At 40.7% G+C, this 19,996-nt stretch overlaps 1 protein-coding gene across 4 annotated transcripts in view; it reads right to left on the bottom strand.

Annotated features, from left to right (window-relative positions):
• KCNQ5 (potassium voltage-gated channel subfamily Q member 5) overlaps positions 1-19,996 on the bottom strand; it is a 272,747-nt gene that overhangs the window by 76,807 nt on the left and 175,944 nt on the right. For all 4 annotated transcript variants that reach the window (XM_080997992.1, XM_080997989.1, XM_080997990.1 and 1 more), the window contains exon 2: positions 10,953-11,043. In XM_080997992.1, the coding sequence (XP_080854118.1) occupies positions 10,953-11,043 (91 nt within the window). The remainder of the gene's footprint in view (positions 1-10,952; positions 11,044-19,996) is intronic.

Here is a 19,996-nt window from a genome sequence, read left to right as displayed (position 1 = left end):
ATATTACTGCTCAGCTGCTCTGCTGGGCCATATAGGTGGGGGAGTTGCATCAAGGTGTATCACTGTCAAGTTAGTTAATTGTGCCTTAAGGATTTTCTGGTATTTATCAGCCACACAATCAACCTTCACAACAATTTGATGATGAGCATTTGACATCTTAGTGTTAATAAATAGTCTTAATACATGTATTACCGTAGATATAAATGATTTTGTACCATTTGCACTAGAAAACAGGTCTTACCACAAGTGTGCTAGTTATTCCATATCAAAATTAATTTTGCTAAAGATAAAGTAGCATTTATTTGCTAATAGTTTTTTAAAAATAATTTTATTTTTTATACATATCTGGGTGTATCAAAGGTGATATCCAAAGTCAGCCTACTCAAAATGGACCCACTGAAATCAATGGGTAAGGAACTTAAATCCATTGATTTCAATGGTCTACTCTGAGTGTAACTTAGTTGCATATTACTCGCTTGTCATGAGCACGATATCTGCTCAAAGGTTCAGTCAGTCAGTGATGGGAAAGGAGCTCCTCAAGAGCTCAACTTTCGGCAATTTTGAAGGTCTTGTGCCTAGCAGCTGTTGGAAGATCCAGCAGTGACACTGGGTATAAGATGAAATACTCAAAGGGGTGGTTGCTCGTGCCAATCTTATTCATTTTTAATCAGCCTGCTGATTTACAGCATGCTGGCTCTGTTTCTTCAATTATGTAGTTTGTTGCAATCAAGGAGACATGTTTTTCCCCAAACCATTTTACCTTTGCCTCACAAAATCAGTAAGCGATTCATGACTGCAGGCTTACCCACAAGCAGTGGGGATGAGGATTTATATACTTTTATCAATGCTCGAGGTTTGCGACCAACGTGGGTGGAGGGGGGAAGCTCATGCTGTAAGCCTAGCATCATAAGTTCAAAAAGGGCATTGAAGCTAACCTGTAAATCAGAGTGAGGAACCCCCTAGCCTAGCCCACAGGCCAATCTTGTCATTCCAGGGGGGTCCAATCAGACCTACAATGCTGTTTCTCCATAACCATGCCCACCGGTCAATCATCTGATACCATTCTGATGGGCAGATGTTGCCAGCTGATTGGTGGGGTTATGTAGCTCAATTCTGCACTGGTGGGAAACCCACTAGTTTCCCACCGAGAACTAGCACGCACAGCCAAAGCATCAGTATTCAATCCCCTGCTTATCAGTTTAATCCTGCTCAGTTCCTTGTCTCTGCTCATCAGCTGATAATGACAAGCAGCCTTGTCCACAGTCTGAGGTGGAGATATAAATATCTGGCCTACTGGAGAAAGACGTTTCTCCATCCCGCTGTGGATCACATTTGAGGATTATTCCCTGGGATGTTCAGATCTGGTGAAATTTGCTGGAACCAGTCAAAAGTTAATGCAGAGGAGAAGAAACAACATTGCTCCTCACCCAGGCCCTGCTCTAGAACACAGCAAGCATGAGTGAGAGACCGCTTGTACATGAAGCTGTAGGAGTTGAAGCTACAGAGGCAGGTTGTGTACCACTTGCTACAAAGGAAGGACCTAAACAGTGAGATGCATGTACTTGTTAAGTATAATGGTTTAATTAACACTGAAATGAGAAGGCCTGAATGTGTGTTTGTGAAAAGGTTTAACATGGGGACTTTCCATGAGGTTATACTGAAAGCAAGAAGAGCTCTCTCTGAGCTGTAACTTGTTAATGACCTGTTGACTGTTTTTCTACTCTGTGCTGAGAGTGAACCTTTGATCATGTGATGAAGGTATTGAGTAGCAAATTCCCCATCTTGAGAGGTTGGTGGCTGTTAGTATTTCTGAACTCTACAGGGAGAACAATGCATGTAAATGGCTCTGCAAGACATGCATAGCCTAAGGCCAATGAAGGCTGGAATGCAGACTGGAATGGGGGAGAGACACAGTTTGGATTTTTGGAATCTCTTATTTCTAAGAAGATGTTGAGCCTGTGCTGGACAGCACAAGACACTGCATAGATATTTTGGTTGTATCTTTGATGCTTATGATGTTTTTGAAGAGTTCTGCCAGTAAAACTATGAATAATATTTTCTTGGGCCTGGACACTGTTTTCTTCCAAAGGAGTCAATTCCTATGCTTTCAGTCACTTCAAACTGCACAATATTAATATCAGCAACAGTGTTGGCAACCTCTCTATGTGGGGTGTCTTTGAAGGCAGCCAGGGAAGTGGAGCTATTTCACTGAGCAGCAGTTTGTTTAGCCACCGACATTAGCTCCAATTTGTTTCCAGGCAAAATTCAAGGTGTTGGTGCTTACTTTTAAATCCCTTTACAGTCTGGGCCCACTACACCTGAAGCACACTGGGGAGATTATAATTCTACCAGCCAGGAGGTTTTTCCTTCTTGCCTTTGCTTCCAAATATACCCCTTCCTCATGCTGGAGAAAAGGAGGTTTGGAGAACTTCTGGGAGCTGTTTCTTCCAAGTGTGTAACTGAAAAACGGCACGAAGAAACCAATTGCAATATATTTAAAGAACGAACCTCTCATCTGCCAAAATCCTGCTGATGCATATGGTCTGAGGAAAGATTTTTCACTCCTGCCATCTCGGCTAACATCTCGCATCTCAGAGATGAGTGGAAGTGTATACTTTTAATATTTTTTGCTCAGTTCCTTGGGGGTCAGTGGAAAATGTGATTCTCTCCCTTTCCTTTCTACCACAACTTGAGAGTATACCCAATCTGTTGACACTTCTGTTCTGCGAATGATGCCATCTGCCGCAATGCTTTGCAGTTATCCCTCTGGTATCTTCTTCCAAGTTTTAAGCCTTTGCAGAAAACACTTTCTTCCAAAGTTAATTGACACAGTGCTGTCCCATGAAAATTATCTGCATGCAGAGTATTCCACTTACTGATTCACTCTTGATGTTTAAAATTGATTCAACCTGGTTACAACAGTGTACTTTACTCAAGACTTTGAGATGGTTCACGTAACAAATTACTGCTTATTAAACTTATTAAGCATGCTCTTGGAGAGTAGCTTGCAAATGCTTTGCTCCTCTGTAGTCTTTTTTTGGGGGGGGGGTCCTGCTAAACTGGGGTTCGGTTTAGCATGTCATCTGAACTAGGACTCCCTACAGCTCATGCTTAAGTAGGAGCAAGTTAGCCATGCGGCCCAGTTCCGATGACAAGCTGTGCAAACCTTTATTTACCTTTGTTTAGTGTGATACAGTAGTAAAAGGAACGAAGTGGCTGGGGAGCAAAGTAACTGTGAGCTCCTTTCAAAGAGCTCCCATATTTGTGTGGTCTTGCTAAGCCATAATTTGCCTTAATGGGTCTTGTGAACCAGGACTGTGTGTGTAGAGAGAGACCTGCTTGGTTTGCACAGTGTATTAGCAGCAGTTTTATTATTTGCTGTACTGCGTTTCCACTTGAAAATTATCTGTAACTTCCCATTACTGGATTTTATTTTTGACCACAGGGCTTTAAATTACCTACCATATTTTTGAACATTATAATTTATTTCAACTATGCTTCTGCAGCTGCTTTTGTTCCTATCTATTTGACTTGCCAAGTATCTGACTAGCCATCTAGACAGAATGCCAAATGTTTTTATAATCTTTTGAATTTGTCAGAAGTTTATCCGCACATGCACTTACAAACACGGTGCTACAATTGTACAAGTGTCTCTTGGATTTATTTATTTATAAGATCAAAATGTGAGAAGCAGTTCGTTTAGGAACATTTAAAATTTATTTACAGTTTAATACAAAATAAACCTTGCCTTATAAACAATCTGTAGCTCACAGAAGTAAATAAATAGTAGGTAGCAAGTCTGGCATATTGCAAACATGTGCTCCTGCTTGTGATGTCAAGAAAAAAAGCTACAAAAACTGGACTGGAGCCCAAGGTAAATTCATGGAAGAAAAGCTTCTCCCTCTACTGTCCACCTCCTGAAAAACCATTCTGGAGGTTGGTGGGGCATCCTGAACAATGTAGGACAGGAGGCACTTGGGAATTTGGTGAATCCCAAAAGTGGTTTGTAAGATGATAGTTTTACAGGTTGTTAAAGACACCATTGATTTCTGAAGTTTTTCCAGGATTCTGTCATCTGGACGATGAAAAGGGGTGACCTTTGGTATGCCCCCAAGTTCTTGGGGGAACTCATGCTCCATGTTTAGAAAGGCAAAGTGTTCAGAGGGCTCAACTGGTACAGAATTATCAGACGTTTAGCTAGATTTTACTCGGTCCACTGGGAACCAAAGTAGGGCAACTTGCTGGAATCCGGACGGCTCATTTATTACAATAGTCTTGCATAGCAGAGTCTAGGCACTACAGTTGTCTAATGCTGGGACGTGGTGCCCTACAAAAGTTGTGGACTTCAACTCCCACCAACCCAGGGCTGATGGGAGCTGTAGTCCACAACATCTCATTGGCTACTCCTAGTTTAACGAAATCAGCTGTGCCTGCTGCTCTCAGAGACCCATAAGCCGCTACCTCCCTGCTGTTTACAGGGTTGTCAAGCTGGCTTCTGCCATGTGAACATGAGCATCTGATGCTACCAAAGTGTTAAGAAGAAAAGCACATTCAAGAGTGGCTCCCATGCTATTATAATAATGTCAGAAGCAGGGGCTTACTTTAGTCCCCTAAAAGCCATGGGATTAAGAATACCCTTTGCACTGGATTGCTGATTTAACTGTTAGTGGTCTAGACAGTGTAGAATGCTCTGGAAATGATTGTGCTTTCAGAATGAATGTGTGTGTGTGTTATGAAAGTGACCGAAGGGCTTATAGATGTATATCAATAAGCACTTAAGAGGTATAACATGAGAAGCAAAGTAAGAGAGCTTTTAGTACCAACTCTATCTTAAAAATGCAGTTTAGTGATGTATATTTTCCAAAATACATCATTTTCTCTATATCTTTCTATTCCTACACACATCCACTGTGTAATCATTTCCAGGAAACGGTTTTATTCTGTCTCTGAACTTTTCCAGTCCCCTTTTCTTTCCCCTAGTAAACATGACCCTTTGTTCAGTTGTCTAAATATAAATAAAGGAAACATCACTGCAGTTTGTACATTTGAAAAAATGAGTTTTATCAACTTCTTTCCATGGTGACATATAAAAAATCCAAGCTTATGTGGGAGGGGAAGGAAAGGATTTTATTTCATTTGAAACATACCAAGCAACATTATTTTTTATATATAGCTGGAGTCTTGTATTACTTTATATCTTTATGTTGGGGGGCAGAGCAGTGGCCAGCTCTATTTTGTTATCTGCCTCTGTGATATCAGCATGAAAGACATTGTTTCATTTATCTATGCACATAATAAGACTAAAGGCTAATGGCATAAGGAAAAGTCAGATGCTTTCCTTCTATTTTTCCATCTCCGCCAAGCTAAGCAGTTGGCTCCTTACCTCTCTCGCCCTGACCTAGCCACTGTGATCCATGCGACGGTCACCTCCAGACTGGATTATTGTAACTCGCTCTACGTGGGGCTGCCCTTGAGACTGACCCAGAAACTCCAGCGGGTGCAGAATGCTGCAGCGAGACTCCTTACGGGGTCTTCGCTGCGAGACCACATTCATCCGGTGCTATACCAGCTGCACTGGCTCCCGGTGGAGTACAGGATCAGGTTTAAGGTGCTGGTTTTAACCTTTAAAGCCCTATACGGCCTAGGACCCTCGTACCTACGGGACCGCCTCTCCTGGTATGCCCCACAGAGAAACTTACGGTCTTCGAATAAAAACATCTTGAAGGTCCCAGGCCACAGAGAAGTTAGGCTGGCCTCAACTAGAGCCAGGGCTTTTTCGGCTGTGGCTCCGATCTGGTGGAACACTCTGTCACAAGAGACCAGGGCCCTGCGGGACTTGACATCTTTCCGCAGGGCCTGCAAGACAGAGCTGTTCCACCAGGCCTTTGGCCAGGGCACAGCCTGACTCCCTCCCTCGGCAATCTTCGCGGAGCTCTGGCCCAATAGTTGCCAGTGGCTTGAATTAATTAATTTTATAACGAATGATTTTAGACTGTTGTTTATGCTGTACTTTTGTACTGTTTTATTGTTGTTAGCCGCCCTGAGCCCGGCTTCGGCTGGGGAGGGCGGGATATAAATAAAATTTATTATTATTATTATTATTATTTAGCTCGCTGCTTTAAAATTACCTAAAGAAGGATTTTATTTTTTTTTAGATATATGAAGATTTCAAAATAGAGACCTCAAAAATATTTTAAATTAAAAAATGAGGGATTCAGGTCTAAACTGATTACACAGAAGTATCAACTTCACCATATACTGGCAGATCAGTCACTTAAAGCCCAAGCTCCTAGGGGCAAATCTACACTGGTTAGTTATAATGTTAAAAATGTGTTATAAAAATGTGACACCAGAAGGTCGCTGAAGAGCAGCAACCTGTCGTCAATGCAAAATTGCATTGAGAGCTATATTACTTTTTTAAACAGTGTTTTTAGAACCAGTGTAGATCCAGCCCTGATCTCTGACTAATTATGAAACCATTATTCTTATTCATTAAATTTCTCTACTGCCCTTCATCCAAGGATGACAGGGTGGTGGTTTACAATATAAAAATACATACCACAATAAGAAACAAAAACAACAGCCCGTTTAAAAGGCCATAGAATGTTTAATTAGCCAAAGGCCTGGGAAAAGAGGAATGTTTTTCCTGGCACTTTAAGATATGTAATGAAGGCTCCAGGGACACAGAAGCAAAGGACTGGTCTCTATTATTATTTGTTGTTGTTGTTTAGTCGTTTAATCTATTATTTTGTTTAGCTGTTTAATTTATACACAGAGCTTTTAGAGCTTACTGCTGGTCCCTTGGTGGGCCTTATATTTTCTTGGGGAAAGTATCTAAACATTGAAATAGAGGAATCTGAATGGAAATCATGGTGGTCAGCTAGGCCTCATAAGTCTGTTTCATCATATGTGAGGGAATGTTCCCTCAAAGTTGTGCACAGATGGCATTGTCTACCTGTGCAGATGTCGCCTATCACATCACAGTCAACACAGGATTGTTGGTGAGCTTCAAGGGACATTCTTCCATCTTTGGTGGGAATGCCCTCAGGTCTCATTATTCTTGTCTCAAATAGATCATGAAACACCTAAAACAATTAAATTACCTGTTCAGGTCTCCCCACAACTGTCATTACTGAACGTATTGACTGATAACATGAAGGCTAGTTGCTCAAAAAGAACTGTTGACATGGATGCTAGCTGTAGCTAGGATTTCAATATCTCAGCAATGGAAAACCTTGAAAAATCAACATTTGTCTTTATGGTATAAGAACTTATGGACTTTGGCCATTTGGGAAAAAAAACACACACAAACTGCATGTCACAAGAGGGCAGAGGACCCAGAATACTTTTGCGTCATCTGGTAGGATCTTATTTCTTATGCTTCAGACTTAGATGCCTGACATTCACTATCCATGCCAGCTCAGGAAATTGATTTTTATTGGTGTTACCACTTCTTCCTATTATTATTATTATTTGCTTGCTTTGCATATGGTATGATGTAATACTCTGCTACTGCACTTTTGGGCTGCTAGTTAACGGGAATTATATTACAAATTTAAAAATATGCTAAGATATTGTACAATGCACAGATTGTGATAAATCACCAATGGGTAAGGTAAAAGGCTAAAAAATAACATCAGCATTTTTAAAGCTCTTCATGCAAAACTCTGGACAAATTTCAGTGCTCTTGACAATAGAACTTAAAACTCCAAACAAAGCTAAGAGAAATTAACATATTGATGCCCCAATCCAGTAAGAGTGATCATTATACAAAAACAGGCTTAGAATAAAATAATCATATAGAGTTGGAAGAGACCATGGGGGTCATCTAGTCCAACCACCTGCAATGCAGGAAACTCAACTAAAGCATACATGAGAGGTGAACATCCCACCTTCGCTTAAAAACCTCCAAAGGAGGAGAGTCCATAAACTCCTGAGGGAGTCAAAGCAAATTTTCTTTTTTCTTTTTCTTTTTAAAAAGCACAGTTATGAGGTAAAGCATAGATAGGAGATAAATTATAAGGCTCATGGACACTTTATATAAACATTGAAATATTTTTTTAAAAATCAACACAAAAGGGCAGGATCCAAATAAGTGTGTGTGTGCGCGCGCGTTTGCTTGCTCTAATTTAATAATTAGGACCTGTTGTTTTGACCACTACCCCCTTCCAGTAATTAGCAATGTTACTTTTTGAATGACAGAACTCAGTCCAAGTTACAAAAGGATGGAAGAATACAGAACAACGCAGTCATTAGGCACTCCACTTAAGTGGGGAAAGCAATAAAGGTTTAATATTTTGGATTGCATAAAATCTAGAATTACTCATTCTTTACACAGTCACTTTCCTCTCCCATTTAGTTGTTTGTTCCATTTGTTGATACCGTCACTGACTGCAATGTTTCTCTCCCCACCCCGCCCCCCAGTACACAAGCATTTGCTGCAGAGGTGGTCCTCCTCTGCCTGTACAAGTAAACGTAGATGTTTATGCCAAAATAAATCTGTTTATCTGTAAAGTGTTTGTTGTTTTGCTCCAAAAGACTAAAGAGGCTACCCTTCTGCGATTTTGTCTCTATTGCCAACATCATCCATTTGATCTCCAAATGAAAACTTCTTTCCACTTGCCCCATGTATCGCAATCTTCTTTATATTTTTGTACGCTAATTCCAAATAAAGCAGCTCTGCTGTATGGAGACAGCATCATTGGGCTTCCCATAAGGGGAGAACCTTTCGAGAGAAACTTAAAACTCCCCCAAAGACAAGAGCAAAGAACAAAAGTGGAGCTAACAATAGTAAATATGGCCAGACCTTCATAATTTGTAGCTACCAACCACTGCAAGATCAATAACAATAATACGGATTTGCGTATTTCTCATATTTTCTTCCTCTGTACTTCAGTAAGCAGTGATCCAGCAGGACAGCAAGAATTGCACACAAGAATCACAACCCGCATTGCCTCTTCTAGGGAGTCAATTATCTCATGTCCAATTGGGTTTTCTGGATACTTTTAAATTTCATTAGAATAAACATCTTTCCATGGTGGTAGAAAGAAAAGGGCAGCATATCATGAAAGCCTCCCCCCCCCCAAAAAAGAGAGAATATATTGCTTGTAATACTGTGCCATTTTGTCATAATTGTACAAACCTCTGTAAATAAGAATTTTGCTTGCTGGCAGAGACCTGCTATGCTAGCTTATTGGCAGGAGGGTCATTGCTGCTTATCAGGAGGAGAAAGGGGAAGCAGGGAGGTTGGTATGCTGCAGATGCTCTGGAAGGAGCACCAAAGTAGCTCTGGCTGGTGTGTTTGCACCATGCTGACCTCCCTGCCTCCTTGCCCCTCTCACTATGCAACAACAACCTGCCTATTGAGAAGCTAGCATAGCAGCTCCACCTTATCTTGGTGAGCCACTTCTGCCTAAATAGTATATTTAATAGTACCTCGGAAGTTGAACAGAATCTGTTCCAGAAGTCCGTTCGACTTCTGAAACGTTCGAAAACCAAAGTGTGGCTTCTGATTGGCTGCAGGAAGCTCCTGCAGCCCATTGGAAGCTGTGGAAGCTCCGTCGGATGTTTGGTTTCCAAAAGAACACTCGAAAACCAGAACACTCACTTCCGGTTTCCAATTGTTTGGGAGCTGGAACGTTCGACTCCCAAGGAGTATGGGAGCCGAGGTACAATTGTATTTCTCTAGAGATATTTAGAATTCCTCCCCCTCCCACCCCGGTCCACCCCCAGTATACATCTAGATATACCTGATGCTAACTTTTTATTAGCAGGATGATATCAGAGGCTTATAATCTGTCATTAATATACCTTCTGGGTGCTATGGAGAAGAGGACTATGGTGACCATGTTTCAATAGGATTAAAGCTTCTATCTACAACAGTTTCTACAGATTTACTTTTCCCCAGCAGTTTGTTGTAGTTATGGGAAAGTCTACAGTTGGGGAATGCTGCCCTTCTTCGTAACTTCTAAATGGGCAGAATCCTAATCTTGAACATGGTCACCTCCAAAGAGACCCCAATAATAATGTGTCTGTTTCTGGAGGGTAGGAGCAGAGAGGGCCTCATAGACAAGTTCCTCTCCTAGCACAAAGACTTCAGAGTTTCAAAAACCATATACAGTGGTACCTCGGGTTACATACGCTTCAGGTTACAGACTCCGCTAACCCAGAAACAGTGCTTCACGTTAAGAACTTTGCTTCAGGATGAGAACAGAAATTGTGCTCCGGTGGCGCGCCAGCAGCAGGAGGCCGCATTAGCTAAAGTGGTGCTTCAAGTTAAGAACAGTTTCAGGTTAAGAACGGACCTCCGGAACGAATTAAGTACTTAACCCAAGGTACCACGTTATATCTTACATCAGGGTTGGGTATCCTTTTTGTGCGCAAGGACCACGCTCACCCTCGGTCAACCTTCCAGGGCCCACATACCAGAGATGGGTTTGACCACTTCATGTGCATGTAGCCACACAGACACATAGCCTTCTCCCACTGATCTGTGATTCGGAAGGGGTGATGTGCATCCTCATCAGGGCTGAACAGAGAGGTTTAAACCTCTCTGACCACCAGAACACTATGTCTATTATTTTATTTTATTTTTTCCTGCCACCAAAATTGGTAGTCTTGGGGGGACAAGGTAAATTTGCTTGTGGGGAGGCACACCAGCCAACCAGGTTGTAGGTTTGCCACCTCTGAATAAATCTCAAATGAAATATGACTCACCAAACACCCTCCTAGGAAGTAAGAGTTCCACTTAACAGGATGGGCCTTACTTCAGAGAAAACTTGCATAATAGTGTGCTGCTATCATTTTTTAATTTCTTTTCCTGCTGCTATTATTTTTTTATTTCCCAAAGTACTGATAAAATACACCCTAATTTACTATGGATATGTATAAAAATATATATAATGCACTTTCCAATCTCTGAATTATTATTATTATTTGGTTCGTTCACTTACCAGAATGAAGAGGCAACTAGTGGCAAGCCAGGTATGTTCAGGGATAGTAGAAAACACTGATAAAATCAAGCAACCGAAGACAAGGAGAAAACTGAAAAACAAAAGAATGTAAAAATTAGCAAGGACCATTGGAGTGAAAATAAACTTTAAATATATGAAACAGTCAAGTTATCAGAATTACTGTATTTTTCCATGTATAAGACTATATTTTTTCCTAATTTTTTGAAGTTTAAAATAAGGGGTTGTCTCATACACGGATAGTGCATAGTGCATTTTCTTAATTTTGAGTCCCCCAAAATAGTGGGTGTCTTATACACAGGGGCGTCTTATACATGGAAAAATACTGTAATTACGTCTCCATTAGAGCAGGGTGCTGGCGCCAGCATGTGCAGCTTTAAATCCCCCAGGAGTGGACCTGTTCGCAGCCTTCCACACCAGACTGTCATTGGCCAATCTGGCAGGCTGGTGCACAGGTGAATGTCAAGCTGGAAATGTGAGCAGAAGCTTGCACTCTGGCCGGGGATAGCCCCAGCACCCAGCTCTCGAGTGTCAGTAAGAACCATTTGCCAGACCTGTTCTCTCTGCTGTCCCCCCCGAGTCCAAGAAAGGAAAAATGGACACCTGGAAAACTGACAATACAAAAAGGGGCAAAAAGACACAGATTGAATGCCCCTTTTCAACCTGACGGGCCATTTCCTCTATCTATGCAGGCATAGTTGCCACAAAATACCCAGATAGGGGCTGGTACCTCTTCAATTATTTGAGGGTCATTCCGAGAATGCAAATCATGGCTGCGAATACAGCTGCCATGGAATATGGTGTTAGGTTCTCTAATAACCCTCACACTAGGTGGGATCCAAAGAACAAGGGTATGTGGCTGGAATTGGTGGGGCCCTACATCAGAAACAGGCCTGAGCCAGCAAAACCGGGAAAACCCATCCCTGGAAGCAATTATTTCCATAGGGTGTGCTGGGAATTCAATCAGGGTGCATGCCACAGGTGAGTTCTCGCTTGAGTGTAAGCGGTGCCTAGGGTTCTACGCCTACACATCGTGCAACAGGAGCCACACACCCTTTCATGGCTCCAGGGACTTTGGCCCTGGAGTCCCACAAAAAGATGTGGTTCCTACAGCCCCGTAGCTAGTCTTTTCTATGAATATAACAACATGACCTTAGGAGCTGAGATCTCATGAAAGCAAGGAGCATTCACGTAAATAAGGGTCAGTAAGATGGGTGTTTCTAAACATCTTAAGAACAGATTAAATGTATTTTTTTATAATAACACACACAACAACAACACAATTGTGGCAACTGTGTCTTCTCCCTTTAACTGAGCTTTACAGGAAGGGCTGAACTCCCGAGGACATTAAACTGTTTGCAAATCAGGTACTTTGCTACTGCTACAATTCAACATTTATGAGTATTTTGCTTTCACTTTGTTAGCCTTTATTGTATGATTTCATGTGCTTTGCATTTTCCAGCTCATTAATATTGTCCTTGATCCAAAAAACTGTACTACTAGTTTGGTACATCCAAGGGAGCTTTCGATTTATATTTTCAAACAGCAGAGGCAACTCCCAGACATATTTCTATGTGGCAACTGCAGTTTTGAACAGCGGGGTCTGCTGTTAAAGGGGGAAAGTATAAAACCCTACTTGTATGTCTAAATCCTCTTTGGCTCTCAGCCATGAAGGGTGAGTATCAGAATTGAAATGGGAAATAGCATAAACAGCTACCAACAGAGATATAGGCACAAGGACCCAAACTGTACAACAAACATCTGTCTTTATTATCTACTCAGGTAACAATATTACAGGACCAACTAACATCAATAAAAACATCCAGGGGTCATTCACCAGCTTATCTTCTGCTGTGAAGCATGCCACCATCTTCCAGCAATGGCACACTGCATTTTTACATAGGGCAAATAGAGGAATAAATGGGGTTTGCAGTTCCTAGGATGCCATTGCAGAACACTGTTTAACCTCCAAGGAAGCCATTTCTCAAGGTTTGTGGATCCTTAGGGAATAAGGACCCTCAAGGAGATGAAAGGCCCTCATAGTCAGGATGGGGGTGAGGCAAGCATTATGATGGGAGGGGCAGAACCGAGTTAGCTGTGATGCAAATGGTCAGTTAGTTAAGTATTTCTGTTTATTTACTTGATTTAGGGGTGGGCAGCTGCTCCTCCCCTGCACCCCCTGGCTACGCCCATGAACGCCCTCAGAAGAGTTTCAACAGAATCTGAGACTTAACACCACTGTCCAGTCTAAAGATGTTTGGATTATCATCCATGCTGTTATTTTAGGCATCTACTTTCTGGACAGCGTGCTAAAGTTATGACATACTTTGAACCAATGAAGGCCTTGATTGGATTTAAAACTGGAGTTAAAATATTTCTTTGAATAACTAGATACTTTCACTAAAGGGTAAAAAAGAAAAAGCGAAAGAACAAACAAAAGATTGGAGGACAATAGCCTATTAAGGCAACCTAAACCGTGTGTGTGCTGGTGTGTTTTAAATAGCTGACTCTAGACCCAAATCCTGGCCAAATTTCCATGATGCTAGTGACTTAACTGCCTTTGGATACATGAGCCAAGAGTCTTTGCATATCTGGATACTGAAAACAAAACCAGTTCTTTTTCATGAATTGAACACAAATCCTATGTTAACAAGATCCAGATTATTATTATTATTTTTTTAACAGTTGACTGCTAATACGATTGAATAAAAAGAATCAAGAACCCACACTGCACTGACTGGGCTCAAGGCTTTCATTTGCTGACCTGGGGCTCATGTGAGAGGAATGGGATAAAAATTTAATAAAACATTATTCTTATTCTTATTATTCTTATTCTTATTATTAATTTACTATTTGTCCCCCACCCATGTTAATTTGCAGACATGTCCAGCACTTTCAAGCTCCTTTTCTGAAACAGTTTTATTTCACTAGTAGAGCCAGCAGCCACCAAACCTTCTTAATTTTGGTATTTCCTTTTGGTAGACAGTTTAAAGCAGTAATTTGTAATAATGTCACATTTTATCATGCCAGGTATAATTTTGGACTGGAACCATAAAAAACAAAAACAAACCTCTCAGTAATCCATTACAGCCAAATGCAATCACAATAACAGTTGGTTGGAAAAGCTAGTGTAATTTTAAAATAAATGACTGGATATGAAGAAAAAGGGATGAACATCCATAAATCATGAAAGCTCTTGTCATATTACTGAAAGGAGCATGGTGACATCTCATGTGCTGCTAACAATAATATGAATTATTTTTATTTCACTAAAATCGCTGTTTGACATTAGCTTTGGCTGCTGTTTCCTGTTCAGCAGAACCTTGTTGAGAGCATGCACTGTGAAAGAGAAAATCTGAAAAGGACACAGGAAACAGGGTGGGGAAAAAGCACTTTCCACTGTTAATAAAATGGTGTTCTCAGAAGTTACAAATTATTGCTCCCCATAGTTAAAGCTATTTTCCAGTCAATCATTTTTAAGCCTTGTGCAGAACAAAAGGGGATGTGTTTCTTCTAATATCCCGGGGTGGATTTTACAAGATGCTTTTATTGGACATGAAGAAAGTTGGAGAGTCCTTCCTAACCCAAACTCTTCTCTAGGCCCAATGATCCTGCAACATTCCTTTAGAAGCAGATTCTGAACTATGGCCTCATTTTATGAACTTTCATTTCTGAAATATAATGTAATGTATTACATTATTGCATTGTTGGGACTGGTTTAGCTGTGATCTCTGCATGCCAGGGGCAAGCCTAGACTACTCTTCCAACTCTTTATGAGGATATGGTTTGGGTCAAACCATACTTTCTGGCATTTCAGTTAATTCATCATAATATGGAATTGAATATTGATGCTGTAAGTGCTTTGTCCAGACCCTGGACATACAGTGATACCTCGGGTTAAGAACTTAATTCATTCTGGAGGTCCGTTCTTAACTTGAAACTCTTCTTAATCTGAGGTACCACTTTAGCTAATGTGGCCTCCCACTGCCACTGCGCGGTTTCTGTTCTCATCCTAAAGCAAAGTTCTTAACCCGAGGTACCATTTCTGGGTTAGCAAAGTCTGTAACCTGAAGCATCTGTAACCTGAAGTGTCTGTAACCTGAGGTACCACTGCAATGGGCTTTTATGACCCCTCCTTTAGATAGCCATGTGTCAAGCGCACCACTTTTCCCCTGCCATTGAGGGGACTGGAGCTGTGCAACGTCAGCACACACACACACACACACACACACACACACCCTGCAGTGTGTGCACAGTCCCCCATTCACTCCCAAAATCTGCTTCAGAAGGGTCCCTCCAGATCAGATTTGGGGAGCACATGGAAGGCTGCAGGAGGGAGAAAAAGTAAGGCACCATTGGATATCACCCATCATACTGTTACATTATGTCCCAAACAAAACACCAAAAATATGTTTTGTTACCTATTATGTATTCCAGTGATTTATGTTGAGATATAATAAATACTGGATTAACATATTAAATAATATTAATATATTTTTAAAAATAGATACTGCAATTATCCCTGCCAAATGCATTTCTTTTATAATGCAGTATGCTTATGAAGAGAAGCAGTATCAGTGTTTTCTTTTTTAATGATAAAGATTCTAAACAAAAAGCGAATTACAATATGAAAGTAGAGTTACAGGGTCTATTAAAAGTATGTACAATAGTACAGCACAGAGCAGGTCAACACAGACAACTGTTTTGAAAGTATCCGGCATGTAAGCCAGTGTTTTGTAAGTATAGCTTTTTAGGAATGAATACTGGAAAAATAAGTATATTACAAACTGAAGCATTAATATTCATGTTTTGACACTGTGTTTGACAATTATAGTGGAGATTAATGTTTGGATTTAGAAACAGGGTGGAGATGTTTGCCCTTGTCCTATTCTTCCTCATTTTAAAGTTCTAGGAAAACAATAGATAAGCAGGTTTAAACTCTATAAAAGGAAAGAAATGCAACTACCAAAGCAAGCTGCCCAGACAAGGAAGGGTTTTTGAAGACCATTCAGAACATCAAAAACCCAAGACATAAAGCACTGGGTGAATTAATGGCGTTTGCAGTACTGAACCTTAGCTATACACAAGGCTGTCCATGTTTGGGGTCCCTTGTGGTAGAAACTTGAACGTACTCTTTTATTTATTTAGTTTAGTGAGCCACCCAGCCCACAAATTCACTTTTTGTTTTTAAATGTTTTGCTGATTTTACCTTATGTATACTTGTTTTTTTTTTAAAGTCTGGTGGATTTTAGCTGTGTTTTATTATGCTTACAAAAGTCTTCTGATTAAGTAGTCCGTAAATCTTTCTAAACAATAAGCAAACAACACCTGTCTCAATAGGAGGATTAAAATATACTTAATTTTCTCTGGAATGTGTCCATTATGGAAAAATTGGTGGAATCCAGACTGAATGTGAAGCATTGTGGTTCTGTTTATTTTACAAAAATGTACCTGCTGCCAATGAGGCATGCTGTATGGAATACAATACTGTATCTCTTCGTTTATAATGCTATTCCATGTTAAATGTCGCTGAGAGGCAAACTAAAAAGCGGTAGGATCTTAAGTCACACTGGAAGTGGCTGTAGATTGCAAGATAATGCTAAGCAGGATGGGGGGCCCCTCCGAGTTGAAGCAAGGTCTCTCCTAAGTGTCCTGAAGTGGGGACATCTAACTCTCTTCTCTTTAAAAAATGCTGGAAGCAGAATGTCTGCAAAACTTAAAACACTTCTTCCCAAGCTTGCCACATAAAGGAAATACAGTGGTACCTTGGGTTATATACGGTTCAGGTTACATACACTTCAGGTTACAGACTCCGCTAACCCAGAAATAGTACTTCAGGTTAAGAACTTTGCTTCAGGATGAGAACAGAAATCGTGCTCCGGTGGCACGGCAGCAGCGGGAGGCCCCATTAGCTAAAGTGGTGCTTCAGGTTAAGAACAGTTTCAGGTTAAGAACAGACCTCCGGAACGAATAAAGTACGTAACCAGAGGTACCACTGTACCGTATAGGGTGGGAGAGAGAGACCGATCTTTTGATAGATCCTCCTTCTAACCATAGGCAAACATTTTACCAGGGCTTTCCAATCCCAGTGCTTTGAGGAAAGAATACTGTAGTTATGTAAAGTGGTACCTCGGGTTAAGTACTTAATTCGTCTGGAGGTCTGTTCTTAACCTGAAACTGTTCTTAACCTGAAGCACCACTTTAGCTAATGGGGCCTCCCGCTGCTGCCACACCACCAGAGCACGATTTCTGTTCTCATCCTGAAGCACTATTTGTGGGTTAGCGGAGGTCTGTAACCTGAAGCGTATGTAACCTGAAGCGTATGTAACCTGAGGTACCACTGTATTGCTTTGTTGCTAGTTCTGCTAGTGATGGTTGCTTGGGAAATGCTTGACATTCATATCCTTTCAACCTTTCTGCCACATGCCCACATGTACACTCCTGTCAAATTAGCTTTGCAATTTGTTTCACAAGTCTGAATCTGTTTTTTCATTCATCATATCTCCTTGGTACCGGGATCTGCCTTTCTGAAATTTTACAGGCTACTTTCCTAGGAGCACCACCGGGGGGGGGGGGGGGGCGGGGAATCCACATCAGGATCTTTAGCCATAAACACACAGTTATCAAGTGGCTTAATTGTTATGGATTGCTTTTGCTTTCTTTAACCAACCCAGACTAAATTTGATCCATAATTTGGCAGGTTTTCTCCACTCAGGAGGGGCAAATATGCCTGAAAATCTCATCCAATTCTGCTGAATTGGGGGGGGGGGGGTTATAAACATGTTTTGATTTCCCATAGTAGTGAATGAGTGAAGTATGAAGATTTGTTTTTCCTAATCAGGATTCCTATTCAGTTCCCAAACGGAAACAGACAGCCTCTGAAGCAATTTGGACTAAATCTTGCTCTTATCCAAAGCAAGACCTGAAGGAAATCTTGGAGTTGGTGGCTCTCATAACTGCTGCACATGCAATAAAACTGCAGCATTATCAATTTTATTTACAGCATTCATATAATATACATAATAATAAATATATTCTTCCTTTGTCACTTCCTTACAAAGTAATGTTTACAAGCTTGACACAAAGCTTACTTTACAGCCCCAAAAAGCTATTAATTATTACAACTTCACTCATTACTTTTTGTACTTGGTCTCTAGCCTTTCTCTAGAAAAATAAGAAAACTTAGAATAGCCTTTTTTGTACCTTCTGTATTAATCACTCTACAGTACAGTGGTACCTCGGGTTACATACGCTTCAGCTTACATACACTTCAGGTTACAGACTCCGCTAACCCAGAAACAGTACCTCGGGTTAAGAACTTTGCTTCAGGATGAGAACAGAAATTGTGCTCCGGCGGCATGCTTACAGGATTCTGCCCACTGCTTTTTTTGGTCAGGGTGGTGACTTAGCCATTTTCATCTAAAAAAAACCCCCCAACAACTACTACTGCAATTTGCCATATAAACAACAGATTTAGGGGAAGCAAGCAAGAAATGAAATAAGCATATATCTCTGTCGAGAAAATATATCACAAAGGAGACATGAAATGACTGCTGTCTTTGATGAAGAATTGCAGCATTTTTTCATTTAAAATATTTATACCCCATCTTCCCTTATAAAATTCAAGGTGGCTCACATGAAGAATAAAATAAAATGCAGCAAACTCGTATCATTATCTAAGACTGCAACCAAGACTTGGTTGTAAGCTCCGTTCAATGCTGTGGGACACAGGAAGCTGCCTTATACTGAACTGATCCATCTAACACAATATTTTTTATACCAGGCATGGGATACCTTTGGCCTGCAGGTCAAATTAGGCCCAACAGGGACAGTGTTAAGTTGTGGGTGAACATATCAGACGACACAGCGATTCTTCAAACAGCTCTTGTTTATTTACAGGCCAGGACAGAACTGAACTGAAGGGTTCAGTCAGCCTGCTTATATAGAGCTCCAGTACAATGTAACTGTAACAATTTTCTAAAACTATCCAATCACTGAACGTCACTTTTGATCCCTTATTTGCATAACTATCTACAGTATCCCCCTGCTGGCCCAGGGTGAGAACTTCAGTACATAACAGACAGTGCTTTCCTATACCAACATTGTGGAATCCAATGTACCCAAGGATATCCCATGCCCTTTTAAAATATGGGGTGGTGTTTTTTTTGGGGGGGGGGGAGGTTCTTGGGTTGTTGTTTTTGTGGTTTTATATTTTGATTTTATTCTGTGAAAAATCCTGAGGTCTCCGGGTATAAGATGGTATATAAATTCAACAAACAAACAAACACAATTTTAAGGCAATTTTCCATTGTTTAGGCCAGTGGTTGCCAAACTACCCCCCGCAATGAACTGCTTGAAAATTGCTGAGGGTCTGTTGGGAATTATGCATAATAGCTGGGAAATGTGTACAAGTCACTGTTCGTGGAAGGAAAATGTGCACATTCACATCCTAGTGAATGCAAACAATGGCTGGTTATTATGTGCATTAACTGCTCTACTTACCCCCATCTTCCCTCTGTTCCCATTGAACGGAGCTTGCAACCAAGCCTTTAACATACATACTGTGTTCTGTTCTCCTTTAAACAGTGGAATGGAATTCTTTCTTTTTTTTTAATGAAAAGCCAAAATCTTACTCAGTCTCTTACCTCTTTCCCAATACCTTTGGTACACACACGCCAATGAAAATTCAGCTCTAGCAGAAAATACATTATTCAATTCATACTTAGCATGCTGACAAGCTTTGATGCAGATCTTGAGAAGGGGATCCTTCAATCTGACTTAAAAGAGGCTTCACTGTTTTCTCTAAATTGTCTTCTTGCAAAATTCTAGTTAATTTCTTAGGGGAAGCATATACTACAATCCTACCTTGAATATGGGCTTCTCATGCTTCCTATTCAAGAGCGTATGGAGAAGTTGTACCCTATTTTAAAAATATTCCTGAATTTCAACCCCCATTTGTCTCTAAAGATAAACTGAAACATTTAAACGCCAAAATCCAGACGTTTTTGTCACATCAGTTAACTGGA

The sequence above is a fragment of the Podarcis pityusensis genome (genome assembly GCF_964106645.2).
Source record: "Podarcis pityusensis genome assembly, chromosome: 3".
Taxonomy (NCBI): Eukaryota; Metazoa; Chordata; class Lepidosauria; order Squamata; family Lacertidae; genus Podarcis; species Podarcis pityusensis.
This window is presented reverse-complemented; position numbering and strand designations above follow the sequence as displayed.